Source organism: Ambystoma mexicanum, chromosome 7q, assembly GCF_040938575.1.
Source record: "Ambystoma mexicanum isolate Mex_15411 chromosome 7q, UKY_AmexF1_1, whole genome shotgun sequence".
Taxonomy (NCBI): domain Eukaryota; kingdom Metazoa; phylum Chordata; class Amphibia; order Caudata; family Ambystomatidae; genus Ambystoma; species Ambystoma mexicanum.
In genome coordinates this window covers 23107401-23132725 of record NC_090941.1, presented here as the reverse complement: position 1 = coordinate 23132725, position 25325 = coordinate 23107401, and the positions used below count along the sequence as shown (strand labels likewise).

Sequence of the window (25325 nt, the reverse complement as noted above, 5' to 3'; positions counted from 1 at the left end):
CGGACGCAGAGTGGCGGTGAGTGGCAGTCTTGCAGTCTGCTACCCCCATTCCAGTGTTTCCAGTGTTTCTTCAGTGTCTACCTTTGCTGGGAGGAGTGTCTCCAGTCAACCCTTCAAAACCTCATTGACTCCGCAGAGCGGACGCGGAGTGGCGGTGAGTGGCAGTCTTGCAGTCATGCCAGGCAAACTGGCAATGACTGCTAAGATGGTCACTTTACTGGCCGGTCACGTCGACCAGGAAGAAGAAATAGGCCGTTGTCTAAGAAGTTCAAGAAAGAACTCTGCATCAGAAAACACAAACACCTCTTCTGAACACAATCAAATCCCTGGTCTCTTCAATCCCGTGATCACGCCGCACCGACCAACAAAGGGTGCAGCGCTTACTGTTCCACCCTTGCTCGACCGCGAAAAGAGAAAACTCAGACCACCCAGCAACCCTCATCCGCATCACATCCCTCAACTTCCCCATGGAGCTGAATCTCCTACCTTGGACGGCCGAAGCGATGTCCCTCGATTGTTCTCTCGCATGCTCCTCCAGCCAGAACCGAAGCTCCGCTGCCCCCCGCAGGGGGGGCGGCGTTGAGACCTCTAGTCGGGCTGCCTGGCGCATGTGTCGGTGCGCCGCAACTCGGTGGAGCCGCGTCCCCGAGGGGGGTGGAGGTCGCGCCTGCCCTGTCGGCGAGGGCGGTCCCCGATGAGGAAGAAGTGGGCTGCCAGATCGCCCCAAGGGCCCGGGGGATGCAAGAGGCAGCGCATACACCAGAGACAGTGGAGAGTGAAACCACTCCAGCCGCGCCTATAGCCCCGCCCCCTACCGTAATAATGGTAGCTGCACAGATCCATCAAAGTGCTAAACGCAATGTCAGCTCAGTGGACGAACTACAGTCCCCAACCAACGTTGATTCCTCGACTCAACCACCTAACGTCCTAGAAGTGAACCTAACTTTGACAAACCTGAGAAAAAGATCACGGACTGCAGGAGACTTTCCTAATAAACCAAAAAAAACCACATAAAAAAAGACCAAAAGAAGACACCAAACCCACTGCCCAAACAAGGAGAAAACGTAAACCAGGGCAAAGCGAACAAGAAAACCCGCGTGGGTTTAAAAAATTCAAAAAGGGCGATAAAGAAACCACAACCGCCTTTGAAGTTACTATCAGACTTCTTCCGCAAACATTCCAAGGAAATTCAAGATAAATGCCAAGAATTAACAGATGCGGAAATGTTGGAAGCTCTAAATGAAAACACCTGGCGCCTCCGCTAAGAAACCTCTCCCCGCCCCCACTAAGAAGGGCGGACTACCTCTCCCATAACATAAACAAAGACAATTGGCAATTCGCAGGCAAACCTGCACCATCAATCTCTTCGCCAAAACCTGCCTCACAGCCTAGGGAACAAGCTCCCGTCCAAGATGAAGCTGTCATCACTCTTGCAGCCTCTTTGCCGACAAGGATCACAGCAGTCACGACAGAAGAACCGGCTTCAGCCCAGGAGAACCCAGAAATTTCGACCGTCAAAGAGCACGAACTGGTGTCGCGAGATCTGACTCAGTCGGACAACGACCCTCAAACGATGACGCCGAGCGCCTCTATGAAAAGTCCAAGTTCAGCCTGTATAGGTAGAAGCCCGTTAACTAGACCAAACTCTCCTCAAGAGGCGATACCAATGCACGCTCAAGACATCCTAACAGACGCCCATGTCAGCGAAAAAGATTTAGTGGCAACGCCTCCTTTCGTGGCGTGGGACGAGCCAAAATCAGCAAACAAACAAGTCTCAGGAAGCAACCGGAGCAACAAGTTACCCTCAATGCCCAAACCAAACCCACAGTTTGAGAGAACCCTGGATTCCTTTTACTCAAACCTCAATAACTATAACAACCAAAGAAGACATTCGTTAGATCACCTCCCTAGAACGCCCACCACGGGGCATACCTCAACTCGCCTATTGTCCCCCCCACGAAATAGACTTTCTTCTCAAAGCTCAACAACCCCAAAAGACCATCCACCAAAAAAACTAGACATGTGCACTCTGATGTCAGCTTTAACGATCCCCTCGCTCCATTCACCAAACTTTACGAAACAATCGGTGACACCTTGAAAGACCAGATCTCAATTCAAGCGTCCATGTCAACCAAATTGACCTTTCTAGAAGGATACATAATGGCCCTTGATATGAAACAAAAACACACTGAATGTCTTCGGCTTCAGCAACCTGTTCCATCTGACACAACTGTAAATTGTGCCGAGAGTGTGGATTCCTCGTGGCAAGCAGAGACACCACGCGAATCGAGGGGGACCGAAACAACACCATTCATTGATTTAACAACATCGGTTCCTACACTAACAACAACAGAAAAGATCACAAAAGAGCCATTAGAGGCCATCTCAAAACCCAGAACAATCACAACCGTCGCATCAATATTTCAACATCAAGCCGCCCCAAAGGGCAAACTCCCGCCGCTTCTAAAAATTCCAGCAACCCATCCTACCCAATTGTCTGCAGCAAAAGAAAAGCAAAGAGTAATATTGGAAGAAAGTGACCCTATTAAACTTTCGCCAAGAGGGGTCGAGGCCTTCCTAAATAACGAGGATTTGATGAACATTTCACAGCACTTAACGGATTCGACAACACCTCAGTCATTGAACGACAAACTCACGCCAGAAACAGCCAAGTCATTAGCTCAACTACAAACAGGATCCAATGTTGAAGATTCAGGGCCTGAGTCTCCATTCCTCACCCTTGAAAATCGTAGAAGGAGAGCCACCAGGAACCATGAGGACTTGCGGAAACCGAACCTCATCGATCAAACCATAATTCAAAGAAAAGACCAACCCACCAAACACACGGAGTAAGAACGCGAGAAAACCGTTCTTATAATTCGAAAGGGCGCTACGAAGAAACTCAACGCCCCAGATCTGACGTCCGATGATCAAGTGACCGCTTGCAAAGAACTACTAATAGATCCACTGCAAGCCGAAAAACCCTCTTAGACTGCATTCATAAAAGACCTCAAATTAGATGGATCCTGAAACTAGAACAAATTTCAGGCAACCGGGATAATGTAACTTTAAACAGAGGAACAGTTCTTGACCTGTTTAGTTACATCCCGAAACTGCGCGCGGTGAAGTCCGCTGATCTCCAGACAGTGGACCCAAGCCATATCAATCTTAAGTCGATTTCTCACCTCTACATCTCATCCTCAACTACAAACAAAATATTAAGATCAGCTGCAGAAGACTTGTTAACGATGGGCTACAACCTAACTGAATCTTCAAGGAAAATAAAAATACTCAAACTCTCTGACTCAGAAGAGTGCTCTAATCCTTCAAAGGGAATTACAGATCGGAAACAAGCCCCTCAAAAACAACACTGCTCCACAAAGAGACCCCGAGTTATTCAAACGCGGAAAGAGCCCGAAAACCCGATTCACAAGAAAGTCCACCCGACGTCATCTATAAAACCATCTGACCAACAGTTATTATCTCGTGATCAACCCCAAAACATTGCACCCTCTTCAGCACCTCAAAGAGATAAGCTGGAACAACGCCAAACGAAAGGCCCACAGAAAATACAAAGGATGGTTCAAAACGAGACTTACTCCAACGTGGTAAAATCTCTTCCAGTGTCCACACTTGAGACAATGTGGTCATGGCTGCCAAAGGCTCTGAAGCCTAAATGCCAAAAATAGCCACTCAAGCACAAGACCTACAGCGACACGAATGAAGATCAACAAACCTCGAAGCACGACCAAATAAAGATTTGCTCATGGAACACCAGAGGCTTCTGCCACCTAACTTCCTCGGGCTCAATAAATTGGAACGAATACGATATTATTTGTCTCCAAGAGACCTGGCTTCTCCAACCTCCGATCATCGATGGCTACGAGACAAACATAGTCGCTGCCAAAAAAGGCTTAATAGGAAGGCCGACCCCCGGCCTACTCGTGGCAATCCGAAGTGGCCGTGGCTTAACAAACATCAAAAAATTAAAAGAGACCCACTACATGTTAATGATGAGGCTAAATTGGTCACCTGCTACGGAGACCAACACACTCCAGACAAAGTCAATGATTATCATCACCATATACTGGAACCCGGCCACAATAAATACCCAAAAATTCATCAAGGAAATGGAACGAGAAATTGACTGGATTCACCTAAACCAGCAAGTAGACCACATACTCATATGTGGGGATCTCAACATCAGCTGTCAAAATCTCGCTGACCCTCCTACTTTAAAATCTAAAGGTCCACCAACAGATGAGAGGGTCTCCAAATGGTCGAAATTAATGGACTCCAGAGCTTTCTCCAACCTTGACCACGTCTTTTACGACCCAAAAAGATGTCCAACCTGGGAGAGATCAAACTCTAAATCAACAATCGACTACATCTTCGTCTCACGGCCGTTACTAAACCTAGTAACATCATTCAACGTCATAAGAACAGAAGAGAGTGACCACAACCTCTTAGAAACCACCTGGTATTCGGCCCCACCTAAAAATATCTCGATGCCAACCAATATAGAACCAACAACCCAAGGCACTGAGAATGAATGAAAGAGCAATAAGCACCTTGACGGCAACTTATAAAGATCTAACTACACGTGAACAGCCTTCGTCGGTCGACTATACTCCATTGTTGACCTCATTTAGACTCCCAAGTGGAAAGAATAGCCACACTCGACCCCAACAGAAGCACACTTTCGATAAACTAATCTCAGAAAAGAAGAGGGAGCTAAGAAGAGCAAAAAGACAAGCATGGAAAGTTAATCCCCAATCAGCACAAACCGTCATTACAACAGCAGTCAAAGCCTACAAAAATTGGCTGAAAGGCCATCGCCATAACCTCTATCAATAGGACGCAGAAAACATTCTCACGGCGATAAACGGCAACCACGCGAGAGACTTCTGGACTCTCATCCACTCAGTTACACCTGGAGCCCTCCCTTGCCAACTTAACGGAATCGCTGCTGCAGTTTGGGAGATCTACTTTGAAACCCTATTCCAACAACCAGCCACCACCCAGGATCTAGCGAGCGGCACTGACCCCCCATGGATCAAGTTAGATGACCCTGAAGACATCCAAATTCAAATGAGAAAACTAAAACCATCTCGTGCCCCTGGACCGGATGGAATAACAAACTTTGATCTAAAATCACATCCGGAAGCCTGGTCTTCACTCCTGAGCATAATCTTCAGCCGCTGCTCGGCTTCCAAATCTATTCCATCATCATGGACCTGCGCGAACGTTGTCCCGATTTATAAAAAAGGAAACAGGGCTGATCCAGCAAACTTTCGCCCCATAGCCCTTCTGGATTCAATAGGTAAACTTTTTGGTTCCCTTCTCTTGCAACACTTGCAGGTGGCCAAACAACGCCCCTTGTCAAGACAACCTTCAAACCGGCTTCAAGAAGAACTTAGGCACGAACGCCAACATCCTGATATTGAATACACTGAAAAATAAGATCCTGGAAGGCAAACCCAGCCTATACATCACGTTCGTGGACCTAACCCAGGCGTTCGACAAAATGGACCGTGCAAGATTATGGCAGAAACTAACTCAATGGGAATGTCCTCCCGAGCTCTCGAACCCAATCAAGGCTTTATACTCCAATACGTCAATGAGAGTCCGGTTAAACCAACAAGGGACCCTATCTGGGGTGATAAAAACAGCCAGAGGGGTAAAACAAGGCTGCCCGCTGGCACCCGCCCTATTTTGGACCTACCTAGGTGATTTTCAAGACTCAGAAAAACTAATCCGTTCATTTCCACCAAAGTTAGGAGGAGCACAGATCAGTCGCCTGCTGTACGCAGACGATCTGATCCTATTGGATCACACCCCAATAGGTCTCCAACGACAACTGAATAACCTGCAAAGGTACATGTCCGAAAACAACTTGGAAATCAATGAGTCAAAAACAAAAACAATGGTGCTCCAAAAAACATCTAAACCGAAGGAAAAGATTCACCTTCACTTGGGACCGGCCCAAATCAAAATCGTGACTAACTTTAAATACTTGGGTGTCACGTTAGACAGCTCCTTGAAAGACAAAGCTATGCAAGAAGTTCTCATGGCGAAAGCTAAGAAGCTAACCATACAGGGGAAGGCTATAGACATCAAATTCGGACGTTACTCGCTAATCCCAGTGAGAGACTTTTATAAGAAAAAGGTAATACCATCGTTAACTTACGGGACGGACGCTATGCCAAACCTTCCACCAGAGCTTTGGCCTAAATTGGAAGCCTCGTTCGGGAGAAGAATTCTTGGCCTCCCAAAATCGACCCCGATTGCCTCGATCAGGAGAGAACTTGGCCTATTATCCTTGGGAACCACAGTAGCGCTAAACAGCATCCTATTATATAGGAAATGTATCATGCCAGATTCCCCGTACGCCTACCGTCTGATAAATCAAGAACTTGAACTGAAATCATGCAAAACACTCCAGAACTGGGAATCCAAGATGCTCAACCTTTTATACTCAGTGGATAGCTGCAAGGAAGAACTGATAACCAACTCAGTTAAAACCTCTAAAAAAATCAAAGAGTGGGATTGGATAAAAACTCTAGAAACAGCAAATAAATACAAACTGACCAGCCACCTTCCACCATTCTTCAACAAACTGGACACATTGCAAACATACCTCAAACTTTTCCCAAGTAGATCAGCTCGACTCTACTTTTTGAAAATTCGACTGAACCTCTTGGGGACAAATGAAATTCTGGCTATTAGAGGCTTAACGCCAACAAACGTATGTCGCTGCTGCAAATCCACCACAGAAAGAGAAACAATCCGCCATCTCCTCCTGAACTGCCCCGAGACACGCGACATCCGCCTCACTTACTTGAAGAACATCATCTCTGACTTTCCTTCACTAGATGAGGAAAATTGCTGGAATAAGCTGATCGCTGGTGACAAACCAGGCTGGGCCCTGGCGACTGTAAACATCATGCAATTTATCATCAACGTGAAGCTTCCACTCTACGTTCCGAACATTCTCCCCATCACGACCAACTAACCTAAAAGGGACTCACGAGATACACATAACTTGACCTTTCATGTCCCTGACGGGTTTGTTTGGCTCTGGTTTCCACTCACCTGTCTTCTTTTTGGTTTTGGATTTGCATTGATGGTCTACTTTCTCTCTCTCTTTTACAAGAAGAAAACCGGTTAACCCGTTATCCTTTCTGTTTTGGTCTTCGGACTAGAAGTAAATTCAATCCACTGCTTTGTTAAAAAATCCGAAGTGATTAAATAAACAAAACAAAAAAAAAACTATATATAAAATAGGACAAAGGACTAAAGTGCTAGTGCAGGAATGGAGATGAAGTCATCTCCATGGAGGTAATATAATAGTAACCCCAATTTGTGGAGTATAGTATGTCCTATATATAACAAGGCTAAAACCTACACATTGAATTGCAAAGTGCAAAGAGGTGTAAGAAAGATAGAAAATAGAACCGCAATAGTAATGGTAAGACTAAAGCACACCCTTTCACTATAAAATCCAGCCTAGGCTGTTAATACATAGGGTGGTCACTGCTCTTGTAATGGAATAAGGGCATATGTAGGTGATACATATAATACAAGTACAGGTAATGTTCCCAAATAAAGTGCAAAAATAGCAGCAAGACAACAATGTGTCAATAGAGCCTCATGATGGTAAGGCCAAAACTAAAGTGCAAGTGCAAAAGCAGCTGGAACAGTCCTGACTAACAAATGCCACATTGGCAATTAAAGTAAACACATAACAGTATAAAACCAATGGTCACATTCCATTAAACGGTTGGTTAAATAAAACAAGCAGGACCGAGCACCAAATGCAGAGAAGAGAGACAGCAGGCCACATCCACAGAGGTAAAAAGACCAAAATTAAACCCCAACATAAAAAAAAAACAATATATACATTCCACTCCCCACAAATTGCAAAGTGAACAGCCAAATTATGAATGGAAAGAAAAAATGGATTAAAAGGATGAACAATAAAATTATCATTCCCAGGACTGAGGAAACCCATACAGGAACACACAATAGAGGTCCAAAGTGGACATAATCATCAAGGAACGAGATAAAACAGAGATGGAGAGCAAAATCAAAGTGGAGAAAAATACAAAGGAAGAAAAATTAGGTGCCCACGAATGTATATAATTCCTCGTCCACATTGTGACCCTTTGGATACTTTGTATCAAAGTCCAAAATTAATCTAGTTTCCAGTTGTCTTAATTTCAAGACGCGGTCACCACCCCTAGGGTGGGCAGGCACATGTGCCACTGCAAAGAAAGTTAACAGTTTCAAATCATTGTCATGTTCCTGGTTAAAATGTTTGGCCATGGGGTACGCTGGATCAGAGTTCTTAATGGCTCTGAGATGTTGCAAAATTCTCAGCTTCAGTTTACATGTGGTATTCCCAATGTACCATCTCATACACAGGCATGAGAGGACATACACAACAAAAGTGGTGTCACAGTTGATAGAATACCGTATCTTCTGATGGATTTTAGTGACAGGATGTACAAATGATTTCTGCACAGTGGCATGTGCACAGGCTTTGCATTTCATGCATTTAGTAAACCCCATAGGAGAGGCGGAGAGCCAGGTCGTAGAGGATGGATTTTTGCCAGCTGGGGATAAAAAGCTGGACACAAGTTTTCCTCTTAGGGAGAGTACACGTTTGTATGTCATGGTGGGACGGTTGGACAGAACAGGTCTGAGATCATTGTCTAAAGTAAGGACACGCCAATGTTTCTCAGCAATTTTACGAATGTTATTGGAGGCAGTGTCAAACAAGATAATCAGTCTGGTTTCATCATTGGTAATAGATTTAGCAGGGTTAATGTCATACAAAAGTTTGTCTCTGGACATTCCACGTGCCTTGGTATAGGCCATTTCAATTGTTCTCTTGTCATATCCTTGCTTCAAATAGTCCACAGCAGCCAACGCACAGTGATGGTCAAACTAGGCAATGTAGGTACAGCTCCGACGAAACCGGATAAATTCACTGTATGGAATCGATTTTTTACATGATGGAGGGTGACAGCTGTTGGTATGAAGGGTCAGACCAGTATTAGTGGATTTCTTGTGGAGTGCCGTATGAATACCTGAACTGTCCAACATGACGATGACATCCAGATAGATAATCTCAGAATGACTATGACATTCAGTGAAGCTGAGGTTGGCCTTGTTGGTGTTAATACTTTGGACAAAAGATAGCCAATCACTTTCTGTGCCCTTCCAAATAATAAAAACATCATCAATATACCGCCACCAAGAAACGATCTGTGTTGGAAAACAAGACGAAAGTAGGTCAGACAGAAAAGTAGCCTCCCACCACCCCATCGTAAGATTAGCATAAAATAGTGCAAAAGTACTTCCTATGGCAGTCCCCCTAACTCTCTGAAAAAAGGACCCCTCAAAAAGAAAGACATTGTTGTGTAAACAGAACAAGAGCATATCCAAGATCATAGAGCTGTGTCCAAAATAATTAAGGGAGCGGGTGTCCAAAAAACCTTTGCATGCATTAATACCCACAGTGTGATCGTTAGAGGTGTATAAAGAGGCCACATCAAGTGTGGCCAAAATTAGAACCTCTTCCCAAGGTGTATTAGTAGTATGTTGTAGAAAATCCTTTGTATCCCTCAGGTAGGATGGCAACACTGATACAAATAGAAGAAGAGTTTCATTGATGAATTGGGCCAGATGTTCTAATAGTGAGCCACATAAGGTAACAATAGGCCTACCTGCGGGCTATTTAAGTGATTTATGTATTTTGGGAAGAAAATACATTGTGGGTACTGTGTAGCATGCAGGAATGAGGAATTTGATCAGATCATCCTCTAAAAGGTCTTCACTCACCCACTTGGTACACAGAGCAGTAAGGTCTGCTCTTATTTGTTCAAAATGATCTTTGGAGAGCTTAATGTAGCACAGACGGTCATGCAATTGCCAATTGGCCTCAGCCACATATTTTGTTCTGTCTTGAATGACGATGTTAGAGCCTTTGTCGGCTGGTTTAATGACAATATTCGATAACTGTTGTAGTTCACTAATGGCCAAATATTGTGCAATAGTGAGGTTCTGCTCTGTAATGCTGTTTTTTTGTCGCAATCTTCTGAAATCACTGACATAGAGATCGTGGAATGCCTCAATGCAGCCCCCAACTGGAAATTGAGGGTTCAATCTTGATTTATTCTTCAATTTGGTATGTATGTCCCAATTCGGATTGATGTCAAAATCAAGAAAATCAAAATGGGCAGAATCAAATTTATCATCATCGAGGCAAGCTAGATCCATGAGTGAAGGAATATCTGAAATTAGAAGATCAGTGCCACTGGTACGTGGGATCGAGTGCTTGGCAATAATGGAATTGGTAGCAAAGAACTTCTTAAGTTTAATTTTACACAAGAATTTATCAAAGTCGATGCATGCTTGTACATAGTCATAGCTCATGGTAGGGCAGAAGTTAAGACCCAAAAACAGGAGCGAGGTTTGCGATTTAGTAAGGACATGGGATGACAGATTGATTATTTGGCAGCACTTCATGGTATCTGTTATTTATTTTTTATCCCAGAGCGCATTGATCTGTCCTGTTGGTGCCCCTTTGGACCGGTTCCCACGTCGACCTCGGCGGATGATCTTCCTGCTTGTGATTTCTGTCCTTTTCCTCTTCCTCTTGTTTTTGTTTTGCCGCGACCCCTGCCTCTTTTTTGATTTTTCCCATCCTGACATAACAGTCGCATTTCGTCTAAAAAATTCAATCTTGGTGTAGGCTCATCTGTCTCAGATGCAGAGATATCCGACTCAGAAGTAGCAGCACCTAAGTCACCGGACTGCGTAACTGCAGACTGTGTGGCAGTGGTTTTGCGGAGGGAATCAATACGCTTCGTAAAAGTAAAGACACGACCCATCTCGTAATCTATTTTATCTCTGAGGAATTTCCTGTACTTGCGTTGTTTTATCTCATCTTCATGGGAGATTAAGCCTTCATCGATTTTGATGCGTAATTGTTTGCCTTCCTCTGTAGGAGGAATTTTAGTAAGTTCAGTCTCTATTATGGCCAATTCTTTAAGTGCCAGCTCACGATCCAGTTTAGCATATTTGACCACAATTGTTAAAAACTTGACAAAGCAGCCGTTACTGGCTTCACCGCACTCCTGAAGCATCAACGGGTCTTCATCCTCGGAAGAGGGAGTAGTCATGATGCGTAGACCTTGTGGTATCCTGCCAATATCCAAGTAATTTTGGAGGAAAGGCTCCTCCCACCATTTCGATACCTCCCTTCTCTGAAGTTTCTCGAGTTCCTTTAGTGAGGTCACTTCCTTGCTAATATGTATATTAGTCTTTTTATTGGCCCCAGTGATGGGCAAAGTGACTGAAAGTTTCTGTTGTTCACTAAATAAATCTTTAGCCTGAAGTAGCCGGGCTGCTACCCAGGCGTCCTGCATGTCTGTCTTTTAGTGGCTGCCTTAATGCAAGTTAATAAGCAAAAAAGCATACTGTCCGAATGGAGGGGCCAAGAGCGGAGTACCGACCTGTAGCAACAAGGACGGTCACAAAAGAAGAAAAGGCTAGTGCAGAAAGGGATAATAAGCACAGTAAACACAAGTGATGAAATAAGAGAAGCAAGCAAACCGAAACGCACACCTACCGTATGGCGATCGTCCGTGCGTCCTCCGACACAAGTAGAGCCGCCAGCAGGAAAAGGTGAGTTCAGCTGCGGTCTCTTATACGTGCAGGAAATCCCAATCCTATCAGCAGCGTGATCTGCCACCAGCGGCTGCAGCCCTACGAATGAAGCTCCATATATATATATAAATATCCAACTTTTATTCAAATGTAAACAGCGATACAATAACATGCATACAGTCCCTTATTTATAAGGTCAATTGCACATTTTCAAATTAAACAGATTAGAAATTCCATATTTAATACAGCTAATTTGGCACAAATCACATCTAAAAGCGTGAGGGAAGGATCAGGTTTACTGAAAGGAAGGCACATTGTTTAGATGATCCCAGTTCCAGATGATGACTACATTTCTTCTTCTGATTCCTGGTCCTGTTCAGAGGTTTTTAAACGCTCAAATTCCATAGGCTCTACCTCCTTTAACCTGTTTTGAATTACCCTGTACAAAAAGGAAAGGGTTGCTTCACATCAATTGAACTTTGAGGAACATAGTTTTTACTTCCGGATCGTAACAATTCCTTAATCACTGTTGGTAATAAGTCGAAGTGAACTGCATGAAATGTGTTGCTAGAAATGTAAACTGTTTCAAATCAATACTCAGAAATGATTTGTTCAAACATGAATTCAATTGGTATTGCTGTCAATAAAATGGCCAAACTCTTAGAAAAATCAAGTCTATTTCTCATTTCAAAGCCCAAAACACATAACTAGGGTTCCACATGAAAGAAATGAAAATAAAATATAAAAAAATAGTACAATACGAAAATTAGATAAGTAAGGCTCTTCTGTACTTCCAAGTCACGTTTTCCCCTCCGCGCATCAAAGCAAAAACAATTTCTCATCAAACCCAGAAGATAAGCAGATAGGCATTTTTATTTGATAATTCTATATCATGTTTACTTTTTTTCAAAGTTATGAAATTTGGTGTTTTCTTTTTATATGTTCTACCAGTACAGTAATGACGCGTTGTTTCAAATTATTTAATTTGTTTGGAAATTCATTTCTATGTTTTTTCTATACACATGTTTTGTGAACAACCAAGAATCAGACTGAATTTGTTCTCATCGAAAAAATGTTAGTCCCATGAAAAAAACACCTAACATCATTGGAAATTTGAACAACTTACTGCACGTGTGTGGCATAAACCATTGACATATCTACATACCACTCCTAAGATCCATCAATTTCAAATATCTAAAGTATATTAAAAGCATAAACATTGGGCAACAAATGTATGTATGGGTTTTGTATTACAGTGTATTGTGACAGAGTCTTATTGGTGAGGCCAGATAGTGATTTGAAAGGATCCCGGAGCTGGGTAAGACGCCCCAATAAGTGATACAACCCTAAAAGAGGCATACAAGGGAATCCCTAAGGCCTCTCTACATTTTCAAGCTAGTTAACGGGGCCTTCTAAAATTTAGGAGTAGGACAGACCTAGACAGACCCAAGAATGTCTCGGTGGTGGAGATGTGAGGGTACAGACCGCAAATGCAGAACCCGGAGAGAGACAAAGAGAGAGTTAGAGTGGTATGGGAATGGGGGAATAGGAGGGAGAGGGTAGATTACGATCCACACTGCAGCCAGGAGGGAAAGCCATGGTAGAATCTGGCAGCCACCAGGGCACCACTCCCTTTAAACTCTCGGCCGCAGAGCCATGGCCGGAGATCAGTAATCCAAACAGTAGTGGCTACCGTTGTGGAGGGATGGGACATGTAACCTTGGTCCAAACCCGCTGCAAAACTAAGAAACGATTGCAGGGATCTCCACTGCAGCCCTTTAGAGCCCCAATTGCTTGCAGTAGAGAAGTATAAAGTAGGGATGGAATTAAACCAGGGCATGGTAGTTTGGTTACAAGGAAACAGCGTGGAGTCATGTTAAGAGAGTGAAGAGAGTGCAGGTAGGAGAGAAAGGAAAGGAAGGCAATTCAGGCCTGGGAGATTGGAGAAAGGCAGACAGACAATTTAAAAAAATTAATTGAAGGAAGGGTGGAGAAGAGCTGTAGAGGAGTGCAGGAGAATTAGGAAGTCATTGGTGGAGGTTTGATGACAGAGGATGGTAGTGGCAGTTGACAGAGAGGTCCAATGTAAGTTACCAGCATTGGCCCTGCCAATTGGCCCAACATATAAGAAGGCTCTGAGAGGCATACGCATGGACCAGTTTGGGATAGAGCTTTGCAGCAGCCAAAGTATCAGGGCTGACAGATTTGAGAGCCTTGTGGGACAGGAATTGAAGACTGGCATGGGGAAAGACTAAAGACCCAAGAAAAGTTGAGTGGTAAAAGTGAGAATAGTCACAGGCCCTACGGTCTACGGCCTTCGCCCATGCACCTAATAGTCTAATCCTTCCACAGACCCAACGCATGTTCCTGCACCCATGTATGCTGCCATGTGCCCAACTACCGCATTTCATCCGCATAGCACAACCACCTGCGCTCCCATCCAACCTATGTCATGTGCACTTCATTCCCCTTTTAAAATTGCTCTACCACCATTCACCATGGAAAGAGGTCCCCGCAAACAGGTAGTGGCAGATGCTATCAAGCCAATACGATACTTGCATCCAATCACCACACAAAGTACTCGCCTGTCTAGCTACCTGCGCCTTGATGCAGTACGCGCGAAAACTGCAGGCACTCCTCCGTCTTCTTCCACCTACCTACATATGTCACATGAACCACTTCTCACTCCCCCACCCGTTCCCTCCCTTCTTGCCACCAACACATGGCATACGGTACATTTTCCAGACCCTTCCGCTGCACTGTCCTTCGATACACCATGGCAGCGTTTCCCAAAAACATTGACGCACACCACGCTTCCCTCCAGCCAACCATTGGCCGCGTCCAACATTCGCCGACATCACGGCGTACCACAGGCCAATGACACTTCGGTCTGCAGACGAAAAGGGAAATGGGTCCGCGGAGTGGACCCCCAGATATCGCACATTTTTTGGGACGTACATTTCAGTGATTTGCAACAAAAGTACTGGTCAGATTTCCACCAAACACACAAAAGCACACTTTCTGATCCAATCCCCCCAACTCCTGCCACAAATTTAGTGACAATCCGTCCAGCCGTTCGGGCTGTAGCTGTGCGCAAAGTTTTTCCCCATTCAGTCTATGGGGCAGAAAAAATGTTGGGACCCCCTTATAACTTTGCCCCCCCCCCGCACGAAACCTCATCGAACTTGGCAAACACAATTCAAAGCCACCCATATACTTTTTTGGCAAAGTTTGGTGAGGATTCCTCAAAGGGGAGCGAAGTTATAAGCTGCTGAAAAAGTGCTGTTGCTATGAGTTTAGCAACTTAACCATAACTACACGGCTGCTACCGCGGGCCGTGTCATATACATATATATGTGTGCAATAGATAAGAAGTCAGATTTGATGGGGAGCAGTGAGCTTCTTACAATGGGGTGAGTTCAAGTGACATGCTGACCAGACTGGAGTGGAGTGAATGGAACAGTCACTGGGGACAATAAATGGGTGGACTTGCATAGATTAAGCACAATAAATATTAGACATTTTTAAGTGCAGGTAGGCAATTAAGCCGGCTGTATGAGGGATGTGACCATGATGGAAGAAGTGCTAGAGTGGAGGCAGAGAAAGCGAGGGACAGAGGCCAGGGGAAATGTTTAGCTAGAAGGCAGATGAGAGATAGGTTAAGAGGGTAACTCACAGGGTTCGAAATTGAGGGGAGCTGGGAGCTATTTATCTCCTGCTTCTAACCTAGGAAAGCCTTCTTGGCTTAAAACCAACAGGTATCAGGAGCTACTTTTGGCTCCCCCGGCCAACTCGTGCCTCACAAACATTCATATGTGACATTAACTTTGAGTATTTGAAAATGCTTATAAAAAAGCATTAGGGCACATCTAGCACATATGTAAACATAATGAATCATGAAACATGGACAAAAAGTTAATGTGCATTGCATGTGGCAGTTAGATTTGTAATGCGCTGTGTACTTGCTCCTGGTTCCCCAGTGGTAGCTCCTGCCTACTGTGTGATGCCTGATAACAAGAAGCAGGTTTCAGCTCCTGCTAATTGAATCTTAATTTCGAACCCTGAACTCAGAGGCGAGGAGGTAAGCTAGTATCTCTCCCCCAAATCCCAAAGACTCTGGATCACATCACCTGTGACAGTTACAGCCACAGGCAATAGTTTCAAAAGGTCACACCATTTTTTGGCATTAATGCATGGCAATACAAACTGTAAATAAACATGACCTTTTATTTAAGGAAATATAAATATCCAACTTTTATTAAAATGTAAACAGCGATACAATAACATGTATACAGTCCCTTTGAAAATCATGATCAAGTAGAGAAATAGAGTATATTTATAATGTCTATTGCACATTTTCAAATTAAACAGATTAGAAATTCCATATTTAATACAGCTAATTTGGCACAAATCACATTTAAAAACGTGAGGTAATGATCAGCTTTACTGAAAGGAAGGCACATTGTTTAGACGATCCCAGTTCCAGATGATGACTACATTTCTTCTTCCGATTCCTGGTCCTGTTCAGAGGTTTTTAAACGCTCAAATTCCATAGGCTCTACCTCCTTTAACCTGTATTGAATTACCCTGTACAAAAAGAAAAGGGTTGCTTAAAATCAATTGAACTTTGAGGAGCACGGTTTTTATTTCCGGCTCGTAACAATTAATTAATCACTGTTGGTAATAAATCGAAGTGAATTACATGAAATGTGTTGCTAAAAATGTAAACTGTTTCAAATGAATCCTCGGAAATGATTTGTTCAAACATGAATTCAATAGGTATTGCTGCCAATAAAATGGTCAAACTCTTAGAAAAATCAAGTCTGACTATCTCTCATTCCAAAGCACAAAAAACATAACTAAGGTTCCACATGAAAGAAATGAAAATGAAACATAAAATAATAGTACAATATGAAAAATAAGTAAGGCCCTTCTGTACTTTCCAGTCACGTTTTTCCCTCCACCCATCAAAGCTAAAGCAATTTCTCATCAAATCCAGAGCATAAGCGGTTAGACATTTTTATTTGATAATTCTATATCATGTTTAAATTTTTTCAAAGTTATGAAATTTGGTGTTTTCTTTTTATATGTTCTACCAGTACAGTAATGACGGGTTGTTTCAAATTAATACATTTGTTTGGATATTCATTTCTATGTTTTTGTATACACATGTTTTGTGAACAACCAAGAATCATACTGAATTTGTCCTTATCAAATAAATGTTAGTCCCATGAAAAAAACACATAACATCATTTGGAATTTGAACAACTCACTGCACGTGTGTGGAATAAACCATTGACATATCTACATGTCACTCCTAATATCCATCAATTTCAAATATCTAAAGTATATTAAAAGCATAAACATAGGGCAACAAATGTATGTATGGGTTTTGTATTACAGTGTATTGTGACAGAGTCCAATTGGTGAGGCCAGATAGTGATTTGAGAGGATCCCGGAGCTGGGTAAGACCCTCCCAAAAAGTGATGCAACCCTAAAAGAGGCATACAAGGGAATACCCAGGGCCTCTCTACTTTTTCAAGCTTGTTATTAGGGCCTCCTAAAACATAGGAGTGAGACAGACCTAGATAAGATTGTCTTGGGTGGTGGCAATGTAAGGGCACAGACCGCAATTGCAGAACCCGGAGAGAGACAAAGAGAGAGTTGGAGAGGCATATGGGAATGGGGGAGTAGGAGGGAGAGGGTAGATTACGATCCACACTGCAGCCAGGAGGGAAAGCCATGGCAGAATCTGGCAGCCACCAGGGCTCCACTCCCTTTAAACTCTCGGCCGAAGAGCCATAGCGGGAGATCAGTAATCCAAACAGTAGTGGCTACCGTTGTGGAGGGATTGGACGTGTAACCATGGTCCAATCCCCCTGTAAAACTAAGAAACGATTGCAGGGATCTCCACTGCAGCCATTTAGAGCCCCAATTGCTTGCAGGAGAGAAGTATAAAGTAGGGATGGAATTAAACCAGGGCGTGGTAGTTTGGTAACAAGGAAACAGTGTGGAGTCATGTTAAGAGAGTGAGGAGAGTGCAGGTAGGAGAGAATGGAAAGGAAGGCAATTCAGGAGGAACAGCCTGGTTGATTGGAGAAAGGCGGACAGACAATTGAAATAAATGAATTGAAGGAAGGGTAGAGAAGAGCTGAGAGGAGGGTAGAGGAGTGCAGGAGAATTGGGAAGTCATTGGAAGAGGCTCGATGACAGAGGATGCTAGTGGCAGTTGACAGAGACGTCCAATGTAAGTTACCAGCATTGGCCATGCCAATAGGCCCAACATATAAGAAGGGTCTGAAAGGCATAAGCATGGACCAGTAGGGATAGAGCATGGGAACAGCCAAAGTGTCAGGGCTGACAGATTTGAGAGCCTTGTGGGATTTGAATTGAAGACTGGCATGGGGAAGGTCTAAAGACCCAAGAAAGGTTGAGTGGTAGAAGTGAGAATAGTCACAGGCTAGTGAGGAGCCATAATCCAGAATTAGGTGAGGTTCAGAAACTATAACAGATGTGTATAAGGCTAGGGGATTTCCAGGGACACTGAGCTAAGAGGGCCCAGGGAACCCAGACACTAGACATCCCTTGGCTGCGTGGTTCATAAAGTCTGCAACCTGATAATTGTCCAAGGGCAGGCTAGGAAGAAATCAACTTTAACCTGAAAGCCACTGAAACACTTGTGTATAGGTATGTTATAAATGCCATATCATATCATATCATATCATATCATATCATATCATAAGGGACCACTACCTATGAGGGACAGCGCATACTAGCAAACAACAGGAGGGATCCCAGGAAATCTCTGAAATCTAGAGGAAATGTGAGTGACTTTGGTGCCTCTTGTCAGGAGAACTTGACTACATACTTCTTTACAATAGGCCTTTTTGAACTCAGGCTCATGGTGCTTATATCACAGTGCTTCTCCGCTTGCTTCGATTTCACTTGGATGTACTGTACTACTATTAAAGACCTCTGTTTTCAACCTTACCCCCACTTCACTGTTATGTAAAATGAACCCTCTAAATATTCTCTGTGACTGAGTACTTTGTTGATCCCTCAGTCTGTGATAGTATGACAAACAAGTGGTTGCATTGAACTAGCTGAGTAGAAAAAGTTAGAGTTACAAAACCTTAATCTGGAAAGCCAGAAATTAATTTCTTTAAACACATCTATAATGCTAGGTGATTGTATGATTAGCATAGGCATAGTGGTAGCACACTTCATCATGATGTAGCAAACATGTAAAAGGAATGACCTCTCATTTTAATTTGTAATAGCGCTATAGACTACAGCTATGATGTGCTGAGCCAAGCTGCCAGTAAGGGTCATATTAAGTGGTTTTGTGTATGGTGATGAATTCCAGGGTATCGTCAATGCTTCCATAGCGGGAAACCCTTTCCATAAGGCAAGGGTAGCGAGGCCACTACCCAATAGTCCACCTGGGGGTTGTACTCAGCGGGTGGATCTCATGGGAGGGGAAACCCCCTGTGGAACCAGTGACGACCTTATTGGGAGAACACAGTATTACTGCCAATCACTTGACCCATGAACCCCTTTTTTCAATCTTAACAACGCCCCTTCCCTTGTTGAGTCATGAGATATTGCCACCCTAGCATTCCCTTAGTAAGCACGGGGACAAGGAAGATTAGGAGTTACCCAAGTGAAGATCCACTTCCTAGTACTGTGATGAGGAGGCCCTCCATTGACCCACAAGGAAGCAGAAGGATCGGGACCACAGAGAGAGAGACCAAATAAGAACAGAGATGGGTGAAAGAGCACCACAAAGAGACTGAGAGAGAGGCCTGGCAGGATAGTGAACTAGTCCTAGTCAAGAGACATTACAAGGCTGTAAGAGGGGTCGGGGACCCTAACATTAAGATACCAAGATAATTATTCATTCAAGAGAATGCCTGGCAGGCTAGTGAACCAGGCCTAAGAGAAGCATGCTACAAACCTAAGAAAGGGTTCTGCCACCCATATGTGAAGAGCCAAAGTAAAGGGGTGTGCTCTAGCACCTTGAAGCATCTAATGTGCTTGATGGAATTACCAATAATGATCTCAGACCCAAATAACTGGACAGACTTAAAGAATATGGCAAAGCACTACCTTATTATCAGCTTAAAATAAAGTTGGGCAATCTGTCAAACCACAAACTGTAGCCAACACACTCACACTTCAATTTTGATTATACAAAGATTTTATAGCTCAATGTAAATCATCTATGACGTCATCCTGCATGGCAAACTGTAAAACCTATTGAAGGCAGGTATTGGTTAAGGGAACATATATATCGATATATCATGTAAGTATTAGTAATATTACAAGATGCCCCTTAACTAGTGGACACGCCTTGAACCACCTCTAAATACGTGTAAAACAGATTATAGCAGAATAACAGCAGCGGGATGGCCTGTGCAACATTATATAGCATGTTGCTACATAGATTGATTGATTGGTTGTCATTCTCTCTCAACCTTGGACTTTCGGCTTGTTAGCAGCATGTAAGCAAAACGAAACTCTGGTGCAACGTCAGACTACTACCCACTTGCCCAATTAGTCCATCATCTCTCATCGGTCAGGCCCCAAGCCAAGGCTTCACCTTTTTAGTTGAACTTGCAGCCTGCTCTCTATTCTCGGACTTTTGCGGGTGCATGTACACCGTTATTTTCATCTGGAGCTTAATGGATAGCCTGTGTTTTCGAATTCTTAGTCATGTATGAGGAGACCACCATTTTGTTCATCTCACCCTTTTATTTACTACTATTTGATTTGATTAGGCTGGGTGTCATTACTCTTTTCGGCCTATGCAGATGTTTTCTTCTTCACTTAATCTAAGAGAAATATGTCTTACGTACATGACTTATCCTATTGACTCCCTGTGTGCCTTGCAATTATTCCTTGATGTGGCATCCTTGATCCTAGGCCTTGACTCCTCTGTTTTCCCCACCCAAATTTGTTTTCCAGCACCTTCTGACTCTGCAGCCCTGGTCTGTTTCTGAGGTAGGTGATTGGTTTCAACATGGGTCCGGTGTCTATCTTTCTCTAATCGTCACCTTAGCCACGTTATGGTTTCTTCTGCAGCAAGCTTCTATATGTCTCAGCTACCTTGCGTTTCTGCGTATCTATATTCACTTCATCCCTCCTCACTTATTTCTTCATTGTATATGATTTCTTTGTCTTCGATAACATGTTTCTCTCATTACTTCAGTTACATCTTTATCCTTTAAGTATTTGCATATCGTTTCAGTTTGTCTTTGTTTCCTTTCCTCATGATGTCACTCTGCCCTTGTCCAATTTCACGTATAGCGCTTCAATGTACAATGGTGTGTACAGACATCCTTCTACCCTTTCAGCTCAAGGGCACATTTGATGCGGTTGTCTGAGTGCATAACCTCTCTCATACACTCTGTGTAGTATTGGGAAAATACCTGGTGTCCCACATAGGGCTCTTCTCCTACTGTTCCAATAGGATGGAGGTGAGGGGGCAGGATTTAGGGATGATGTGTCCACCTGCTCCTCTACATTCCCCCCTCTTGTCAAGTCCTCGACCACCTCCTCCTCTTCAATCCTCTTCATTTTCTCTTCGTACTTTTGTTTCTTTGGAATGCATACTTTCAGGTCACCTGCATTCTTTATATGCTCATCCACACTCCAGGTCACGTGACAGCATTCTCTAGTTGGTTGACAGAATACCCAACGTACAAAATAGTTCTTATGATCCTTTAGGTAGTAAAACTTCATCCCTGGGTGTGCCAGCAAATTCTTCTTTATATGGTGTCTTCTGTATGTGATGTCTGGTCACCATTCACATCGATCATGATCTTCATTTCTTCAGCTTTCTTAGCAGTCTTCTTGCATTATCCTAAAATAATCCTTATAAGACAGAATCCTAGCAATACCAATACTAGTATTTCTCCAAGTAATTTGAAGACATTCGGAGCCAGTTTGGAATCCATGAAAACAGAGACAAAACACAATCATCGTCTTCCGGTTCATCAGCTTCATCTTAAATCTTTGTATGCAGGATTGCAATCATAGTTATTGGTTCTGTCAGGGTTCCATTTTCTTCATCCTGGGCATGTATGAATGTACAGCTAGAATGCCCGATCTTGCCGCCTCCTTCCATTGTTGTAATTAGGTCCAAGACATAACTGTTCTGAAGGGTCATAAGTCTGATGGCCCTCAATTCTTCTTTGATTGCATTAAATCCTTTTATTGTGCGTTGATCATTTGTAGCAGCTCCCCTCTGGTATTTTGTAACCACTTGGCATTCACTGCAGTCTGGAGCCCTTGCATAAATATAGATGTAAATATTATTGCTGTCTTGCTGAACAATCTATGTTCCGCTGGAATTTGACAATTTACTTGATATATAAGCGCCTTACAAATGCATAATAAAATTTAAACAATTAAATATCGTCATTGGCTGCTATTGACTTTGATGAGAAATAATTCTACCTCTTCAGCAGACGGAGGTATAGCAACCTCTTCTTTCTCTAATATTAATTTATTTTTGGGAACTCATCAATATGAAGGTCACTTTGGGGAATCACTAATGCAGGAACATGTATGAACATGATAGAACATATTCCTCTCCAATTCCTGGGCAGCTGCATGTAAGCTGTGGATTCACAGGCCCAATATCGATCCATCAGCATGGAAGTTCCTCCATTAATTCCTGGTACTTCAAGTATCTGCTTGCATCCTTTATTTTCTCCAACTAGAAACAGGTCCTTGTTCCTGAAGCAGGTTGTCGCATTATTTACTGGTATTATAGACACCAGTCCTGCTTCATTGTCAACCCATGTTAGTAGCTTAGAAAACTTGGCCCATTACTTTAAGCACATGTCATTTACTATTTGCACTATGCTTACTGGTTTCGTCTTCGTTAGATGTGCGGTGCAAGATAACATTCCTTCTTGCCATCCTGTACATGTGGCAACTCGTCCATATACCAATAGCTGAGGTCTCTCCCAGCATCCTGGTACTCCTGATTTTTCCAGTATGTCTGAACATTCCATCCTCTTCATTTTTGACAACCTTTATTTGTTCTCCAGCCAGGGATGGATATATAAGCATCTTGCTTGTCCAGTCTATCTCTTGTCCCATCTTCTGTGTTTTCACATAAGCATCTTGATATGGAAACGTTCTCCTTGATCGTCATTGTGGGGTTGCCCATCTTCCTTCGAATTGTCCTCTGATTGTACACGCTGCTAGCTAGATGGCTGAGGCACATCGCACCATGAGCTGATATTTCTCTTGCAATAAATGTTCTGGCTGCGTTCATGGCATAGGAGATGAGAGAACATACGTAGCATCTTTTATCTGATGCTCTCACTCCCACCTCCTTCATGTTCTAATATCACATGTTATTCTTTAAATGGGCCGAATTATCAAGATAGGCATTCATATTTTTATTATGTTCACCAGCATCCCTTTTCAATCGAATAATTTGTTTGCTAAAATCAGGAAAGATGCTACTCATACTTTGGTTAGGGATTATAAGAAATGTTTAATTGTCAACCACTGTGTCTGCATTTTTAATCATTATGTGTCTAAATGCCATAATAATAAGGAAGAAAAGACAAATCATAAGACAGAATGAAATCACAATTACCATTCCAGAAAAACTGGATGGTAGTGAGTCGCGCATATTTTGAAACCTTCCCATTTTGTTTTAATTCAATATGTAATTTTGTCATTCTATGTAAATCCCACTTTTATAACAAAAACTGCAGAATAATAGCGAAAATGATTCTGAAAATAATATAACTGTTTTTAGGATTGCCAAGAAATGTCACAATGTCCACGTGTGGTCTTATCAGAGCTGGGTAAGACTTTAATATATATGTAAAAACAGCATACAAGAATTTATGTAATGTTATTATAATTGGCAACATAGAAGATGGAGTGTGCTCTTTTTCTTTGCATCTGGTAGACCAATACATTGTCTCTTGTACCTATCTAAAAAAGTTCCAGAATAGCTGCAAGTCCATTCATTCCTTATTAGATTTTAGGAATGTACATTTTTATTCCAAAGTGTTTCTAGACTGCGTACATTTTTTTATCTTTGCTCTTCGTAACCAATCTGGTCTGCAAGCGCAGAACGTCTTCTCTTGCTTCACTGTCAGCAGATGCAGGAGGGGTCGAGGTCTCTCCTGTGTACAGTTTGATGTCATGCAGGTGCAGTCAGGCTCGTTTTCCTTGTAGCTTGACAGCTGTGAGAGTAACTTCTTCCACTTACTAAGGTCCCTCAAAACAGGTCCCTCTAACACATGTTCGTACCTGCACTTGGTCCCCTGGATATAAACTAGGTTGCTTCAATAGATTGTCAGGATCAATAGGTTGGCTGCCTTATTCAATCTTCTTTGAGCCCTCCCTCTGGTTCTTGATCTGTTGAGAAACAAAAGAGGCACTAGCGGTCGTAGTTGCCAAATAATCATGCATCTCATCATGTACTGTCTTTGCTATGCTGTGGGCATTAGCTTCTAACTTAGTAGGTTGAGCTAGAGGTATTCTCGTACGGCGTACAGTCAACAACTCATGAGGAGTTAGGTGGAGATCTGAGCCAGGCTGAGTTTGCAGTGCATATAATGCAAGGGGCAGGCAATGTAACCACCCCTTCTTTAAAGTGATCTTTATTTTTGATATTCACTCTTTAAGGGGTCCGTTTAAATGCTCACAAATTCCATTCACCTGTGGGTCATAGGCAGAAGAGAACTTGTTCGTTATACATAAACAAAGAGTAACCTGTTCAAATAGTTCATTTACAAAATGCGGTCCATTGTCAGACCACAGAACTTTGCACACATCCCATCTTGGGGACCCCTCACGCACAAGGAACTTGGCAGTGCATGTGGCATCAGGGTGCATACATGGACCTGCCTCAATCCATCTGAAAAGGGACATACCACCAACAGCATGTACCTATATCAATTGCATGTCTGCAACACATCCACATAATCTATATGTAGATGCTGGAATTGGCCATTGGGTCTAGGAATTGCTCCTCTCACATTTCGCAAATTGTGCCCTGGAGTGAATTTCTGGCACACTATGCAATTCACAATGAACTGTGCCACATGCTCCGGGAGATTGGGTAAGAACCATTCTCCTGCAATTGATGCAGCTAGAGTCTCCCGAGTCATGTGTGCTGGGTAGTGAAGCTGCTCCAGAGCTACTCTCAATAATGCTAGAGGCATAACTGGCTTTGCAGTGCTAAACTGCCTCCAAATTGCCTAGTGGGGGATGAAGAACACCCCTGCATTCTCCATAAATCCTGTTTTTCTTGTGGAGCTCTAACTTGTATTTCAATTAACTGAACAACAAGCCCTCCTTTACTAATATGCATTGTCCTGTCATTTGTTTAACATCTTTCTCTAAACTAGAAATGGGTGGATAATAGGATAATTTTCTGGCCTCTACATCCGCAACTTCATTTCCGCAGGAAATTAAATCTGTTTGTTTAGAATGCAGTGAGCATTTTATGACTGCTAGGGACAATAAGAGCCTTAATACTTTTATAAGCCTATCCAATAGGGTTGCATGCTGCACCGGAGTGCCTTTCGTGCAGAGGAAGCCCCTCATTTTCCAGCGTGAAAAACATGCTGTACAGAAGACGTCACATAGGTGGAGTCAGAGTA

The 25325-nt window shown here is 43.1% G+C and overlaps 1 protein-coding gene across 1 annotated transcript in view; it reads right to left on the bottom strand.

Moving 5' to 3' along the window:
- Window positions 1-15883: 15883 nt before the first annotated feature.
- Window positions 15884-25325, bottom strand: part of TMEM45A (transmembrane protein 45A) — a 468453-nt gene continuing 459011 nt past the window's right edge. The window contains exon 7 of the mRNA XM_069639307.1: window positions 15884-16266. Coding sequence (XP_069495408.1) covers window positions 16173-16266 — 94 coding nt within the window. The 3' untranslated portion in view covers window positions 15884-16172. The remainder of the gene's footprint in view (window positions 16267-25325) is intronic.